This window comes from Lithobates pipiens, unplaced genomic scaffold (genome assembly GCF_037356315.1).
Source record: "Lithobates pipiens isolate NorthernLeopardFrog02 unplaced genomic scaffold, aLitPip1_a1.2 Scaffold_28, whole genome shotgun sequence".
NCBI classification, from domain to species: Eukaryota; Metazoa; Chordata; class Amphibia; order Anura; family Ranidae; genus Lithobates; species Lithobates pipiens.
The window spans coordinates 138,962,829-138,980,808 of NW_027507789.1; the positions used below are offsets into that span (position 1 = coordinate 138,962,829).

A 17,980-nucleotide genomic window follows, 5' to 3' on the forward strand; every position below is an offset into this window, starting at 1 on the left:
AGATATTCCCCTGGCAATGCGCCGCTGACTGCAGCGGCGCATGCACACGGGATTCTCGGCTGGAAGCCCGGCAGACGCCTGACCCTCCCGGAAAGAAATCTCCCGTGCGCATGCGTGGGAGTGACGATATCGCTGCTCCGGCCACTCACAGCGCCAGAGCCGCGATATCCGGAAGACACGCCGAGGGAACATGTCAGCTCCCACGGCGTGTATCGGGTGAGATGTCGGGGGCTCGTTCTAAGGTATTTCATAATGAGCTAGTATGCAGTGCATACTAGCTCATTATGCCATTTGCCTTGCAGGTATGAAAAAAACATGTCAGCGGGTTTACTACCGCTTTAATGGTGCTAAACACCAATTTCTGGTCTACTCCTTGCTGAAGAAACAGCAGGATCCTGGATATAGAAAAGGAGCGTGGATGCCATCCTTTCTCCTCACACATGGAGATGTAGGCCTTCCAGGTACGATGGTATATCTTCCAAGAAGATGATTTTCATGCTCTCAACATAGTCTGGATCACAGAGTCCGACAGACCCCGGTTCCTCAACACCTGGCTCGCTCAATAGCCATATCGTTAAAGCCAACGATGGTAAAACAGGATGGAGAATCGGACTTTAAGACAGAAGGTCCTCTCACAACGGCAGTCACCAGGGAGCGTCTGCCACCAGACGCACCAGGTCTGCGTACCAGGGCAGATGAGGCCAAACTGGGGCAACCAGTATCACTGGGATCCCCTCGGCTTCCACTCTGCGAAGCAGGCGTGGTAACAGTTTCAGTGGAGGAAAGCCATAGATCAGCTGGTACTGATCTCATGGAGCCACCAGTGTGTCTGCCCATGAATCTTGGCACCTTCTGATTGAGACGGGAGGCCAGAAGATCCACGTCTGGTATGCCCCACTTCAGGCACAGTAACCTGATTATCTGCGGATGCAATGCCCATTCTCCTGGGTCCAGCATCTGTCGACTCAGATAATCCGCCTGCCAGTTCTCCACTCCCCAGATGTAAATGGCCGACAGGGCCGGTACATGTCGCTCTGCCCACTGAAGTATGTGAGCGACCTCCCATGCAGCGGCTGAGCTTCTTGTTCTCCCTTGGTGATTGACGTATGCCACAGCTGTGGCGTTGTCTGACTGGATCCTGATCGGACGCCCTTGCAGTCTCATCGACCATGTGGAGCATGATCGCTCTCAATTCAAGCAGATTGATCGGCAACTAGGATTCTTCCGTCGACCAGAGACCCTGAGCTGCCTGAACCCCCATCACTCCACCTCAGCCGGATAAACTGGTGTCCGTTGTGTTTACTGTCCACTTCAGAGGAAGGAATGATTTCCCGGACTGAATCAGGGACCTCAACCACCAGATCAGCGAGTCTCTGATTGGCTCACCTGTATCTATCGAACAGGGACAACTGAGATTTGCCCCCTTTTGTCAAAATCTCCTTCTGCAGGACTCTGTGGAACTGGGCATAAGGAGGTTACGATTTGTCCCAGTACTCGCATGCAGCGACAACCACTTGTGGTTCATCAACAGTTTTACCGCGGCTCTGAGAGTCTGAAGGGAGAAACACTCTTGCTTCCCTGGAGTCCAGCAGTAAGCCTGGGTGCTCCAGATGCTGGGTCAGTACAATCACCGACTTCTTTAGGTTCAACAGTCAACCAAATTCTTGCAGGGTCTGCATGGCGATTGCCACACCCTCCTCTAATTCTGAGGCGAAAGATGCCTTCAGGAGGAGATAGTCTAGGTATCCCACGATTGCGATCCCACATTGCCGTAGCAATGCCAAAACTGGAGCCAATACCTTGGTAAAGACCTCGGGGGGGGGGGGGGGGCGGGGGGGGCTGGGCTGATGTCAGACCAAAAGGAAGAGCCACAAACTGGTAGTGGGCTTCCCCAACTGCAGAAGTTTTTGATGCCGAAGGCATATGGGTATGTGCAGGTACGCATCCTGAATGTCTAAGGACGCCAGAGATACCCTTGATGGAGTGCGATTACTGAGCGAACTGATTCCATTCTGAACCTCTGCACTTTTACAAAGTGATTGAGGGCAAACAGATTTGAGTAGAATCCCAAAAGTAGATCGCAGACCCATTGGTCGGATAACAGAGCTGCAAACTCCCGAAGGCGACCCCCCCACCTGAGACATGGGTGGGGCAAACCTTCATGCGGTAGCAGTTTTATTCGCAGGCTTAGTAGGCTTGTGGTTCCAGGGGCGTTTTTGGTCGTCCTGTCAGGCTGGGGATGTTTTGTCGAAGCTCCGGGCGGACGAAAAAGCAGTTTGTGAGCGGAAAAGAGGGCCCTTGCCTAGGGCGTGGCTCCTTCACCTTCCTGGCCTGGAGGAGTAGGGTACTCTTACCACCGGTGGCATTTTTAATAATGTCATCCAAAGAGGCTCCAAAGTGCCGATTGCTCCGTCAAGGCTTTTTTTGAACGCCTGGTCAGCAGACCAACATTTTAGCCAAATCAGGCGCCACAATCAGCACCACAGCTGACACTGAAGCCCTAGACAACAGAGGGAGAGTATCCAGGACTGCATCACAGATCCACGCAGATAGGAGAAGCCTGTTGCTCCCCCAATTCATGGTGCAAAAGTTTTGCCCAGTCAGTTTCTGCGAAACAAGTGCGGATGCCAGTACTGGTCGCATGGCTGACCCCACAACCGTAAACAAGGAACAGGCCACTGACTTGGCCTTCCTGTCCATTGGATCCTTGAATGCAGGAGTCCCCTCTACCAGGATCATGGTTACTTTATTTAACCTGGATACTGGGGGATCCACGACCGGAGGAGCCGGCCATTTCGTGAGAAGTCTCTCCTCAAAAGAGTTACACACCGCCATGTTTTTGGGGACCGAAAAGGTTCATTGCAGGCGACCCCATTCCTTGTAAATGAACTTGTCAAAATAAGTCAGATAAGGGAACACCTTAGGTGAATTTGCAGGCTTGCGGGACCCAAAAGGGACCGGTACCTCAGCAGAGGGATCTGCTGGCTCCTGAATCTTCAGGGTATCACGCACAGCTGTGATAAGTGCTCCAACAAGTGGGGACTCATCCTCACTGTCCGAACGATCCTGGTCAGCGTCATCTGACAAGACAGAGCAGGGGTCACCAGCCTCAGCAGGACCCGAGTCTGCATCAGAGCTCTTCCCAGAGGACGGGGGGGGGGCGCTTTAATGCACCTTTCTTCCCACGTACCGCCTCCATCTTGGCAATGAATGAATTGAGGACCGCCACCAGGGTTGTCCATGGGCACTGCACATTCTGCAGGTGACCCGGTTGCAATTGCCTGGATTTCCGGGGAAGAAACACCAGTTTCTGAAGCCATGCTGATCCTACCCTGTCTGCCACCCGAAGGGGACTTAGGACAGTGACAGTCCCACCCTCCTTGCTGTCGCTGGCTGAGGGGGCTCTTTCCCGCTGGACTTCAATAAAATGGCCGCCCAGCGTCCAGTACAAAGACAAAACACAGGGAAAAGGGCTGTGAGAGCACAAGCTACTGCTAGAGAACACTGAAAAAATGATTTCAGGCTTCCAGAAAATGGCCGCCAATGTCCTGAATAGGAGGTTACTAGGAAAATGGCCGCTGAAGCCCAGGAAGGCACGCTGCCCTCGCCCACACATAAAATGGCCTCCAGCATCTCCATGAGGTACAGAAAGAAAAACGATGGCAATGAACATAGCGCCATACAAAACACCAGCAAAACCTCACAGGCACATTCCAGGGGCATGAAGCACAGGACCCAGGGCACTGCTAGGCAGCACAGCCCCCCAACCCAGGTGAGAACCCTCCAGAGAGCCCCTGTATAGGCGCACAAACACTGCTCAGCAGCCACATGCAGCATCACCCCGGGGGGGGAGGGAAGATAGGGAGGTGAGGGACCCCCGATTTGACCTCCCAGGGAATGCCCGGCTGCTAAGCCCCACAGAGGAAAGGAGAGCTGTACTTACCAGTCCTGAAGAGCTGGCAGACTTTCCATTACAGACCCACTCACAGATCAGTACAGGGTGGCTGCTGGCATCGGCACACTGCGCGGACATCAGTAGCCCGGTCATATGTGATATGATAGTAGATCACAGGATCAATCATCTTGTGCAAAAAGTAGAGCTTCTGCATAAAAAAGCACAGACCGATGGGCCTGCAGGGTTCCTAGGTCCTTCTTCACTAGGCAAAATAAAACGAAGGTCTGTCTGGCAGACTGGAGGCTTGTAGCCCAAGGGACCGCCCCCTGGGTGGAACTAAGAGTTCTGAGTGTTGTGTTACAACTAATGTCTAGTATCTCCTAGGTCATAACAACCCAATGGCTAAGAGAGGAGCTGTGTCAGTCGGTGAATATAAGAGAAATTGTATGTTAGTGCAAAAAAAAAAAATATCACGGACAGCACTCAATTTTCTCTGTCATAATTGCACTAATACAGCTACAAACACGTCATGAGAATGAATAGCCACAGTGACCTTTCCCCCTCTCCTACTTTCCCTTTATACAATGCACAAACTGTTAACTGATGCCAGGACCTTGTTATCAAATCGGACACACAGACCTCTCCATTACCCAAACCACAATTTCAGTCTGGAAACCCTAATAAAATTGTCACCCTCACAAGCTTGAGCAATCCAGAAAACTAACAGATACCCAGTTGAAGAGAACAGCCAATACACATCTTTGCTAGACCGATTAGCAGAAAAGACTTTAAAACGTCAGCATATTTCTTAACTCAGGAAATCATAATAGCACAGCAAAAATATAGACAAATGTACCTCCCTCAGCTAATTTGTAGCGTCTTGAGTCCTAACACAGCTACCCTAGGAGTACTGGGAGCAGAACCAGCCCAATTCCTCTCCTAGGAAAATTGGCATCCAAAACTTGTAAAGTTTATATTTATTTTTAAGCTAAATTCAGGCTGGACAATAATATGTATTAGCAGAATGTACCCAATATAGGTATTCAGAGAAATAAATACCTATAGAAAATGGTTTATGACTATGTCCCTACAGTTATATTCCAGAAACCACTCCTCAGATGCTTAATTGGTCAGATGGCCTCTGTCAACACCCCTTTGACACCAGAGAAAAGGGGAATGCCAGGACAGTTTGGGAGCTTTCGTTAACATCAAACCAAGGAACACCTAACAGGACTTGTGTGAGCCACTGTACCGTTTTTTTACTCATTCGCTGCACTCTGCTGAAACCAGGACACTGTTAAAGGAGAAGTATGGATTTGCCTTTGTTTCCCTAATCATACTTACCTACCACACTTAACTTATCTGACCGATGCTGCATCTGTCCCGTCTCTGCACTGGGAACCGAGGCACCGAACATCACCGGTGGCTCTGTTTCCCGAGCAGAGAGCTGCTGCCTGTCAATCAGCAGCTCTCCTGCTCTGCTCCTCCAGACTCACTGGAGCACTGAGCTGTGGAGGGGCGGGGAGCGGCTTGCTGAGACTGCTATCAGTCCAGGCACCTGGTGGATCCAGACTTCTGAAGTCGGCATGACGCGATGCCTGGACCGAACTTGGTGACATCAGCGGAGAGCGGACTTCAGACCGCTCTCTGCTGAAAACGGGTCACAGGAGTGCAAAACTAATTGCATTGCCTGTGATACATAGGAGAAGCCCAACCAAACAAGCCCAGGCTGGACTTCTCCTTTTAAAGTATTCTTCATTTTCAACTTCTTTTTATTTCTCTGTTGAATTATTGTCTCTATTTCTTTGTAACACCCTTTTCCTGTAAATATTTTATTTGCACCACTTTGCCCTTTTCGTTATTAAGTCATATTTTGAAAAGTGTTAAAATTGTCTCTAAAGCTTTAATGCAAACTAAAGTAATCCCAGTCTCTTGAAGAGTGCAACTGTGGTATAAATCTCTGAACATACCGTGTGTGTTAGATGTTTATTTTTTCATAACTGGTATTGCTAATCTCAAGGAAGTTCGAACTCTGGTAAAAGTCAGCGCTGGCTCTTAAAGAGTTAATTGCTTAAATTAACGCAGTGAAAATCACTTTCAGGCTTCTGGCACCCAGATTTTGGTTCCGCAAGCTGTAAAACCTTTGTGCAGTGGCGTAGCCAAGAGTGTTACGCAAGTGACAGCGTGGTGTGAGATTGGCCAGTCCTTTGTCATGAGTTGGTGAGAAGGACAGGGGTCTGACATTCATGTTCATCACAGCCCCCACAGGCAGTGTGCCTTTGTACAGTAGCATATAATCACTAAACACAATAACAGAGGTTTATATACATGATTTATTTACACATTTTAGTACAAATCACAGTTCCCTTAATATTTTTTTTTTTTTTTAAGAAAATATACATCCATAAAAAAAAAAACACTACTGCCAATTAACGCTTTGCACAAATGCAGCATACAGCACAGTCCAGTGGTTCAAAAGACATTAGAAATTTTCCATGCTAGTTAAGCCATGCACGTGGCACAGAGACCTGCAGGACACCTATCGAAAGACAATATTTTGCGCCAGCAGGGTCAACCATGCATGTGACAGGAAGGAACAATGATAGGGTAGAGACTTGATGCCCCCCTCCATTAATCTATCAGTGCAGAAGGGAGAAGACCAGGAGAAGATGTACCGTTCAGCTTTCTCCAACTGCTAAGTATATGTAAACAGGCAGGGAGATTGTGGAGGCACTGGTGGTGACCGCTGGTTTTGGTGAGATATAAATAGCTATGTGAGCAGCATCTATCCAACAGTGAGGTCATACTATACCAGCCCTGTCTGCCTCCCCCTCATCAGATGCTGTGGGAACCATTAACACCACAGCGCATGGTGCTAAACAGTGCAATCAGAAGGGAGAATTCATGCCAAGCTTGGTTTCAAATTGCAGCTTTTGTCTCTTCTGATAACGGACACGAGCCCTAAAAGAAAAAAAAGCAGTGTACTGGTTACAAAGTACAAAAAAAGTTGAATGGAGAGTTTGAAACAAGAACTTTTTATCATTTCCAGTAACAAAGGGTCAGAGGGAGACAAAGAAAAAAATATGTCTGGTGTCAACAATTTTAAATGAGTCTCTCGATAGCAATTAGGCTTTAAGATATGACCTTTCCCAAACTATATTTTTGCCAATCAGAACTATGGATATCATTGGTTATAAGAATTCATCTGCTCCATTCAATAGCTTTATTGTCTTTGCCATTTGTATTTTATAGCTTGTGCAATATTTTCAAAATCATTCCCGACACACCTGATGTCCGCTTGTGCTACATACAACCTACGGCATGGAAATAAAAACAGGATTTTTGTACTTCCCATGAAATCATTTTTTTTTTGGATATAAAGGCCATGTTTCAGTTTTGTAGAAAGTAGTAATAGAGCACTTCCAATAGCAAAGACTATCACAAACAGAGGAGTGTATATACCAAAAAAAATAAAAATAAGAAAAACGGTACGATAAGAGCATAACTCCCATTATCTTTCACCTTCATTAGGGGACACAGGATTCAGTTAATCTGAGACAACTGGGAAGTTTAAAAGCAGTCTGATTGGTAATGGAACACTAAAGCTGGCCATACATGGATAGAAAATCGTTAAAAAAAAAAGTACTCGATAATCGTTTAACCACTTTCAGACCGGACCATTTTGCTGGTAAATGACCAGAGGTCTTTTTACAATTTGGCACTGCGCTGCTTTAACTGGTAATTGCGCGGTCATGCAATGTTGTACCCAAACAAAATTTGCGTCCTTTTCTTCCCACAAATAGAGCTTTCTTTTGATGGTATTTGATTGCCTCTGCGATTTTTATTTTTTGCGATATAAACGTAAAAAGACCGCAAATTTTGAAAAAAAAATGATATTTTCTACTTTTTGTTATTAGAAAAATCCAATAAACTCAATTTTAGTCATACATTTAGGCCAAAATGTATTCAGCCACATGTCTTTGGTAAAAAAAAAGTCAATAATTGTATATTTATTGGTTTGCGCAAAAGTTGTCACATCTACAAACTAAGGTACGTTTTCTGGAATTTACGCAGCTTTTAGTTTACGACTGCCTATCTCATTTCTTGAGGTGCTAAAATGGCAGGGCAGTACAAAACCCCCCCAAATGACCCCATTTTGGAAAGTAGACACCCTAAGGAAATTGATAAGTGGCATGTTGAGCCCATTGAATATTTTATTTTTTTGCCTCAAGCGAATTTTTTTTTTTTACACAAAGTTGTCACTAAATGATATATTGCTCACACATGCTATGGGCATATGTGAAATGACACCCCAAAATAAATTCTGCTGCTGCTCCTGAGTACGGGGATACCACATATGTGGGACTTTTTGGGAGCCTAGCCGCGTACGGGGCCCCGAAAACCAAGCACCGCCTTCAGGCTTTCTAAGGGCGTAAATTTTTGATTTCACTTCTCACTACCTATTACAGTTTTGAAGGCCATAAAATGCCAAGATGGCACAAAACCCCCACAAATGACCCCATTTTAGAAAGTAGACACCCCAAGCTATTTGCTGAGAGGCATTTTGAGTCCATGGAATATTTTATATTTTGCCACAAGTTGCGGGAAAATTACAAACTTTAATTGTTTTTAATTTTTTTTTCACAAAGTTGTCACTAAATGATATATTGCTCACACATGCTATGGGCATATGTGAAATGACACCCCAAAATAAATTCTGCTGCTTCTCCTGAGTACGGGGATACCACATATGTGGGACTTTTTGGGAGCCTAGCCGCGTACGGGGCCCCGAAAACCAAGAACCGCCTTCAGGTTTTCTAAGGGCGTAAATATTTGACTTCACTCCTCACTACCTATTACAGTTTTGAAGGCCATAAAATGCCAAGATGGCACAAAACCCCCACAAATGACCCCATTTTAGAAAGTAGACACCCAAAGCTATTTGCTGAGAGGCATGTTGAGTCCATGGAATATTTTATATTTTGCCACAAGTTGCGGGAAAATTACAAACTTTTTTTTTTTTTTTCACAAAGTTGTCACTAAATGATATATTGCTCACGCATGCCATGGGCATATGTGAAATGACACCCCAAAATAAATTCTGCTGCTTCTCCTGAGTACGGGGATACCACATATGTGGGACTTTTTGGGAGCCTAGCCGCGTACGGGGCCCCGAAAACCAAGCACCGCCTTCAGGATTTCTAAGGGCGTTACAGTTTTAAAAGCCATAAAATGCCAAGATGGCACAAACCCCCCCCCAAATGACCCCATTTTGGAAAGTAGACACCCCTAAATTTAGGGGTACACTAGTGAGAGTAGGTAATAAATGGCGGGTGCCCTGAAACTATAAAAAAAATAACTAACCAACCAGCGTCACCTGTAACAGTTATATGGTGATCACTGGTGAAAGGGTTAACTAGGGGGCAATCAGGGGGCTTTATGCGGTAGTATATGGGGGTCCCTGGCGCTATAAAAAGCTGCGGCGAACCTAAATACCTACCTGCCTAACTAGCGTCACCTGTGACACTAATACAGCGATCAGAAAAACGATCGCTTATTAGGCTGGGTTCACACTGGAGCGATGTGGGAACGCCACGAATGCGCGGCGGGTTCCCGCATCACATGCCTCCCGGCGGCAGTTCACACTGCCCTATGCGAACTGCTGGGAGTGTCAGTGAAATGTTAATGACACCCCCAGATCAGTTTGCATATCGCAGTGCGATCTGCAAACTCGGATCGCATGGTGTGAACACCCATGCGATCCGATTCTGCTGCGGACCAAAAAAAGGGTCCCGTGCGAGTTTGCGGCGGGTGCGACACGAATTCAGCCATACTATCTGTATGGCTGAACTCGAATCGCACAGAGATCGGATGTGATTTGCACTGCAGTGCGGTGCGAATCACATCCGTTCTCATAAACCGCTGCAATGTGAACCCAGCCTTAGTGACACTGGCGACGGGGGGTGATCACGGGGTTAAACCTTTATTGGGGGGGGGTTAGGGGGGTACCTTAGAACTAAAGGGGGCTAACCCTAACTGCCCTAACAGTTATTACAGTCACAAATGACACCCGCCGGGTGATCAGGGGGTTAAACCTTTATTAGGTAATAAATGGCGGGTGCCCTGAAACTATAAAAAAATAACTAACCAACCAGCGTCACCTGTAACAGTTATATGGTGATCACTGGTGAAAGGGTTAACTAGGGGGAAATCAGGGGGCTTTATGCGGTAGTATATGGGGGTCCCTGGCGCTATAAAAAGCTGCGGCGAACCTAAATACCTACCTGCCTAACTAGCGTCACCTGTGACACTAATACAGCGATCAGAAAAACGATCGCTTATTAGGCTGGGTTCACACTGGAGCGATGTGGGAACGCCACGAATGCGCGGCGGGTTCCCGCATCACATGCCTCCCGGCGGCAGTTCACACTGCCCTATGCGAACTGCTGGGAGTGTCAGTGAAATGTTAATGACACCCCCAGATCAGTTTGCATATCGCAGTGCGATCTGCAAACTCGGATCGCATGGTGTGAACACCCATGCGATCCGATTCTGCTGCGGACCAAAAAAAGGGTCCCGTGCGAGTTTGCGGCGGGTGCGACACGAATTCAGCCATACTATCTGTATGGCTGAACTCGAATCGCACAGAGATCGGATGTGATTTGCACTGCAGTGCGGTGCGAATCACATCCGTTCTCATAAACCGCTGCAATGTGAACCCAGCCTTAGTGACACTGGCGACGGGGGGTGATCACGGGGTTAAACCTTTATTGGGGGGGGGTTAGGGGGGTACCTTAGAACTAAAGGGGGCTAACCCTAACTGCCCTAACAGTTATTACAGTCACAAATGACACCCGCCGGGTGATCAGGGGGTTAAACCTTTATTAGGTAATAAATGGCGGGTGCCCTGAAACTATAAAAAAATAACTAACCAACCAGCGTCACCTGTAACAGTTATATGGTGATCACTGGTGAAAGGGTTAACTAGGGGGAAATCAGGGGGCTTTATGCGGTAGTATATGGGGGTCCCTGGCGCTATAAAAAGCTGCGGCGAACCTAAATACCTACCTGCCTAACTAGCGTCACCTGTGACACTAATACAGCGATCAGAAAAATGATCGCTTATTAGGCTGGGTTCACACTGGAGCGATGCGGGAACGCCACGAATCCGTGGCGGGTTCCCGCATCGCATGCCTCCCGGCGGCAGTTCACACTGCCCTATGCGAACTGCTGCGAGTGTCAGTGAAATGTTAATGACACCCCCAGATCAGTTCGCATATCGCAGTGCGATCTGCAAACTCGGATCGCATGGTGTGAACACCCATGCGATCCGATTCTGCTGCGGGCCAAAAAAAGGGTCCCGTGCGAATTTGCGGCGGGTGCGGCGGGTGTGACACGAATTCAGCCATACTATCTGTATGGCTGAACTCGAATCGCACAGAGATCGGATGTGATTTGCACTGCAGTGCGGTGCGAATCACATTCGTTCTCATAAACCGCTGCAATGTGAACCCAGCCTTAGTGACACTGGCGACGGGGGGTGATTACGGGGTTAAACCTTTATTGGGGGGGTTAGGGGGGCACATTAGAACTAAAGGGGGCTAACCCTAACTGCCCTAACAGTTATTACAGTCACAAATGACACCAATGCAAAAAATAAAAATAAAAAAATAAAAAAAAAAGCAATTGGTGTCACTGTGACTGGGGGGGCAGGGGTAATTGGGGGGTGATCGGGGGGTAAAGGGGGGGTGTGAGTGTGCCTGGCATGTTCTACTGTGTAGTGTAGTGCTTGTGCAACTCACCGATGCTCTCTCCTCGGTGCCGGAACGAAAAATACCGACACGGAGGAGAGAATACATCACTTCCTCTCCTGTGTTTACATTACAGGAGAGGAAGTGATGTCACCGGACATTTTCATTCGTCGGGAGCGATCGCGAGGGGGTGGCCATGAATGAATGGCCGTCCCCTCGTCCGGGATCGCTCCCGAACGAATACCGACCGCCGCAGGCACCGGGCGGGGGCCCGATCGGGCCCCCGACCCGCGGGCAGGCAAGGACGTACATGTAAGCCCTTATGCCTGCCCGTGCCATTCTGTCGACGTACATCGTCGTGCGGCGGTCGGCAAGTGGTTAACTTTAAAAACGTTAGTGGCCGCATTTCGATTTTCCAAATGCAAAGTTTTATGCCAAAATAAAGAAAATGTTTGAATTTTGTTGCGTATTTGAACAATTTCTAAACATTATTAGGAAAATACATCTTAAATAGTTAGAAAAAACATACAGCACACGTGCCTTGATCATCGACAAAACAAATCTCAAACAAATCTCAAACCATGCAGAACGTATTACTAATATTCAGATAAAGGAACATCTGGGTAGCAGTGACCATAACATGATTTCATTTGATGTTAGCTGTAAGCAAAAATCACATACGGGAAAGATAAAAACACGTAATTTCAAGAGAGAACATTTTCCAAGGATGAGGGCTGCTCTCCAGGACTTAGACTGGGAGAGAATATTGGCACCAATGGGCACAGAACAGAAATGGGAATTCTTCAAAAAGACTGTTTGTGATCTCACGGCAAAGTATATTCCCATGGGCAATAAGTTTAAAAGGTTAAAAACAAAACCGATGTGGCTCACGGCCAAAGTTAAAAAAGCAATAAACTATAAAAAAAGAGCTTTTAAAATATATAAAAATGAAGGAACGCTAGTGTCATTTTACATTTTTAATATTACAAGAAATATAACAGAATATGTAAAAAGGAAATCAAGGATGCAAAATTTCAAAATGAAAGACAAATTGCAAAAGATAGTAGGACAAATTCTTCAAATATATTAATAGCAAAAAGGTTAAGTCTGAGCATGTAGGCCCTTTGCAAAATAATCTGGAGTGGGTGACTGGGGACAAAGAAGGCTAACTTATTAAATACTTTCTTCAGCTCTGTGTATACAAAAGAGCATGGGGGAGCTCATAATTATAATGGGGGTGGTACTGACGCAGCCCCAAATCCACAATAGCTCAAAAGTGATATGGTCCAGAAATATTTGGACAGAATAAATGTGGATAAAGGTGGATAAAGCACCTGGACCTGATGGCATCCACCCACGGATCCTAAAAGAATTGAGCTCTGTAATTTCAAAGCCATTGTATCTAATTTTTAGGGACTCATTAATGACAGGAATAGTACCACTGGATTGGCGCAGGGCCAATGTGGTGCCTATATTTAAAAAGGGAACAGTCTTTACCAAGTAATTATAGACCCGTTAGTTTAACTTCTATAGTTGGGAAGATACTGGAGGGATTAATAAAGGACCACATAGACGAGTTCTTTCAGGAAAAAAATATTTTGAGCAACAGACAGCATGGATTCATGAAAGACAGAAGTTGTCAGACAAACCTGATTTCTTTTTATGAGGTGGTAAGTAAAACCTTGGACAGAGGGGTGGCGGTGGAAGTGATAGATTTGGATTTTGCAAAAGCGTTCAATACAGTTCCGCACACACGGCTCATGTGTAAGGTAAAGTCTACAGGTTTGGAAACATCAGTTTGTAAATGGATAGAAAACTGGCTAAAAGACAGAATTCAGAGAGTAGTGGTTAATGATTCTTACTTTGAATGGTCTAAGGTTATCAGTGGTGTACCCCAAGGTTCAGTGCTGGGACCCTTACTTTGTAATATCTTTATAAATGATATAGGGTCTGGGATCAAAAGTAAAATTTCCGTGTTTGCAGATGACACCAAGCTATGCAGTGGAATAACGTCCTTACATGATGTCTCCAATTTACAAGCCGACCTCAATGCCCTGTCTACTTGGGCGACTATGTGACAGATGAGGTTTAATGTTGAGAAATGTAAAGTTATGCACTTGGGGGCTAAGAATATGCATGCATCATACACGCTAGGGGGAGTACAACTGGGGGAATCCATAGTGGAGAAGGATCTGGGGGTTTTGGTAGATCATAAGCTCAATAATAGCATGCAATGCTAAGCTGCGGTTTCCAAAGCGAGCAAAGTCCTTTCCTGTATTAAGAGAGGTATGTACTCCAGAGAGAGAGATATCATTTTGCCCCTGTTCAAATCATTAGTAAGACCTCATCTGGAATATGCCATTCAGTTCTGGGCACCAGTTCTCAAAAAGGATATCGGTGAACTGGAGAAAGTGCAGAGAAGGGCAACCAAACTGATAAGAGGCATGGAGGAACTCAGCTATGAGGAAAGATTAGAGGAATTGAATTTATTCACTCTTGATAAGAGGAGATTAAAGGGGGATATGATCAACATGTACAAATATATAAGGGGTCCATATAGGGAACTCGTGTCGAGTTATTCACTTTACAGTCAACAAAGAGGACAAGGGGGCACTCTTTACGTCTAGAGGAAAAGAGATTTAATCTCCAAATACGGAAAGGTTTCTTCACAGTAAGAGCTGTGAAAATGTGGAATAGACTCCCTGCAGAGGTGGTTCTGGCCAGCTCAGTGGATTGCTTTAAGAAAGGCCTGGATTATTTCCTAAGTGTACATACTATATCTGGGTACTAACATTTATAGGTAAAGTTGATCCGGGGAAAATCAGTTTGCCTCTCGGGGGATCAGGAAGGAATTTTTTCCCCTGCTTTAGCAAATTGGATCATGCTCTGCTGGGGTTTTTTGCCTTCCTCTGGATCAACTGTGGGTATATGGGCTGGTATGATATTTATTATATATATATATATATATATATATATATATATATATATATATTTTTTTGTGGTTGAACTGGATGGACTTGTGTCTTTTTTCAACCTGACTAACTATGTAACAATTTACCAGTAACGATCGATAAGGTCAAGAAATGTGGAAAACAATTTGATACAATAATGGCATCAACACACAAATCGTTCGACAAATCTTTATCAAAAACAACTGTTTTTTTAAACGATTTTCTATCCATGTATGCCCAGCCTAATAGGTCCACATAAACAAAATAATAGAACTGGAGAGAGCTCAAAAAGCTGCTTGAGGGCCAATTCCCACTATATGTGGCAACAGACATTTTACCACATAGTAAAATGTCTGTTACGGCAGGGACACAGGAAAAAAATAGGGGCGCCACACTGCCCCCAAGCGCAGCCAACAAAGCAGAACGGCCGCAGGGATGAATCGCTCCAGCTGCTATGCAATTTAAGGATTTACTTTGTGAATTCACCCTGAAGGACATTACATCCAAGGTTGGCAGCTGGTAAGCAGGACAAACAGTGGGTCAATCTCCCTAACAGGAATACGGCGATATAAACAAGTGATAAGAGTTCTAATCCTTCTCTAATCTATCCAAAGCGAAAAAAAAATGGGAATTTAGTTTTTATTTTAAACAAAAAAATTGAGTCTAGTAGTCTTTGAAATAAGATCACAATTATTGAATTGTGTATCTTGATGGTACACAATGCCAATCCAGTCCCGATAGGTCAGGATTCTTCCCATGGAGTATTTTCCAGAGGTAAAAGCTCCTCTACTCACAACAAGTGAAGCCATGTTGTTAAAGCTAGCAACTGTGAAGTAGGGTGGTAAACCAGTCCCTGTCATAGGAAATCGAATCAATATGGAAAAGTCCACAGGATGTCGATCAGAGGTTTGGAGTACCAAATCTGCCTAGGCCAGTTCAGCAATAGGAGGATCACTGTGATGTCCTCAATCTTGATCTCGTGGACAAGACAAAGAAGCAGTTTTAGAGGAGGGAAATATCAGGTTGTACTAATCCCAGAGGGTTCCACTGCTTCTGCCACAGGATCTCTGCACCTGTGGCAAATATGTCCAGTTCATTGTTAAACATGAATGCCAGAACCAAATCCAGCAGCCCTCACTTCTGACACAGGTCCTAAGAGACTTCCAAGACCTAAAGACCATTCTCACAGATCCAGACACTGCCTGCTGAGGAAGTCTGCCTGTAACGTGAACAGTGGACAAGAATGGAATGTGGAGTTCTTTCCAATGCGGTCTGCCTCTTTTGCTGCAGCAGTGCTTCTAGTTCATCCCTGATGGTTGATGTACGCCACTACTGGGCCAATGTCAGCCTGAATCCTGTTCGGATGATCCTCCATTACAGGTGTCCAACGTTGCACAGACAACTAAATCGCTTGGAGCTCCAGAATGTTGATCGGGAGATGAGATTTCCTCGACCAAGCCGCCTGCACAGACAAGGTGTCTGCTTTGTGGGCTAGCATGTAGCGATAGGCTCTTTCAAGACTACAAAAAAAGGGATTTCCCCCAACTCCAAAGCTGAGCCACTGAGACCAGAAGTCAGGTTGCTTAGTCAATGAACAGATTTGTCCCACAATGAAAGAAAGAATTGTGTATTGAAGGGGTCTGAGGTGAAACTGAACAAATTAAACTACCTCAAAAGGGGGCTACCATCAGGCCCAGGACTCTCGTACAGAATCGCAAAGATGGGGGATTCCTGGACTGAGCTTGGGAGCAGAGCTTTGTCTAGAATGAGACTCAGATACTCCAATGAGTTTGCGCCAGAGTCACTAAAGCTACAGGATCCAACCAAATTTTTTAAAGGTCTGGACTGTCTGCAGTACATTTTCAGATATATTTTGTGTCAACTGCTTCGGCAGTAGTTCCCACAATGGTGAATGACCTGGGAGCCCATTAAGATTAGAATTAGTGCCAAGGATCAGAAGACAGACCAAATGTAAGGGCTACAAACTGATAGAGCTGTGTGGCTACAGCAAAATGGAGATAGCATTGCTGCTAAAGATTAAGACGTGCAAGTATGTAACCTTGATGTCCACAGAGGATAGACAGTCTCCCTGATGGAGGGAGCTTATGACAGACCTGGTGGATTCCATACAAAAAAATTGGACTCAAAAGACATTTAAAGTGGGTGTAAATCCACTTAATTATTTTCTGGCAATCTCGCGTGTTAAATAATGCAACGTCTCTTTAAAGCGGTTCTCCACCCTAAAGTGTAAGTTCCGCTAATCTGATCCCTCCCCCCCTCCGGTGCCACAATCAGAAACTTTCGGGGGGGGGGGGGGTGCAGTTACCTCGATAATCCAGGTATCTGCACCCACTTCCGGGACAGACCGCCGCAGATGCTGCCCCCCCCCCCCCCCCGTTGTGTTCTGGGAAACACACAGTTCCCAGGACACAGCGGGGACCAGCGGGGACCAGCAGAGACGCGCAGCGCGACTCGCGCATGCGCAGTAGGGAACCGGGCAGTGAAGCCGCAACGCTTCACTTGCCGATTCCCTGACAGAGGATGGAGGTGGGGGCAGCAGAGAGACGAGCGATCGCTCATCATCTGCCGCCGACATCGCTGGACCCTGGGACAGGTAAGTGTCAATTTATTAAAAGTCAGCAGCTGCAATATTTGTAGCTGCTGGCTTTTAATATTTTTTTTTTTAAGGTGCAGAACCGCTTTAATAAAAAAAAGACCCTGTATTACCTTATTTCCGAGCACTAGTTGGCGTTTACGTGACCGGCCGCCGTTCCCTCTCCCAATCTGACAGCTATAGTGGGAGGGGAAGGGAATCCCCTGCTGACCTCAGTCAGGAGGAGGGGAGAGGTGGCCGGTCACGTGAGCACCACTTGGAAATAAAGCATACAGAGGTATTTTTTTAAAATAAAACACAGAAATTGTAGACAATGCATTATCTAACACGGGATTGCCAGAAAATGTTAAAGTTGTTATAGTAGCAGGAGGAGAGGGGAGGGCACTGTCACGAGCTGACAGGAAGGGAGGGATGGGGGGAAAGGAAGACAGAGGAGAGAGTGGATGACGGAAGCACGTAAACTGACCACGGTGTCAGGGCTCAGCAGCAATGATATATCATGGTCAGTTTGCAGGGGGGGGGCAAAACCAGACAGGATCAGCCAGGTACTTCAGGCGCTACAGGGGGCCAAATGACACAGCACAAGCACTGTGCTGTTATTCATGCTTTAAAAGGGACAGAATAGTTTTGTTTTGTTTTTTGGGGTAAAACACTTTAAGGCCTTCAGATACAACATGACGTAGATGCCCTTCTTTTGTTTTTTGGAACAGTTGAAAGGTTTGAGTAAAAATGCTGAAACCTGTCTGATATTGGAACAATTCAGGAGCTC

At 46.0% G+C, this 17,980-nt stretch overlaps 1 protein-coding gene across 2 annotated transcripts in view; it reads right to left on the bottom strand.

Moving 5' to 3' along the window:
- Positions 1 to 6,210: 6,210 nt before the first annotated feature.
- The window catches only part of TMEM94 (transmembrane protein 94), a 177,251-nt gene continuing 165,481 nt past the window's right edge, over positions 6,211 to 17,980 (bottom strand). For both annotated transcript variants that reach the window (XM_077459611.1, XM_077459610.1), the window contains exon 32: positions 6,211 to 6,856. In XM_077459611.1, the coding sequence (XP_077315737.1) occupies positions 6,784 to 6,856 (73 nt within the window). In that variant the 3' untranslated portion in view covers positions 6,211 to 6,783. The remainder of the gene's footprint in view (positions 6,857 to 17,980) is intronic.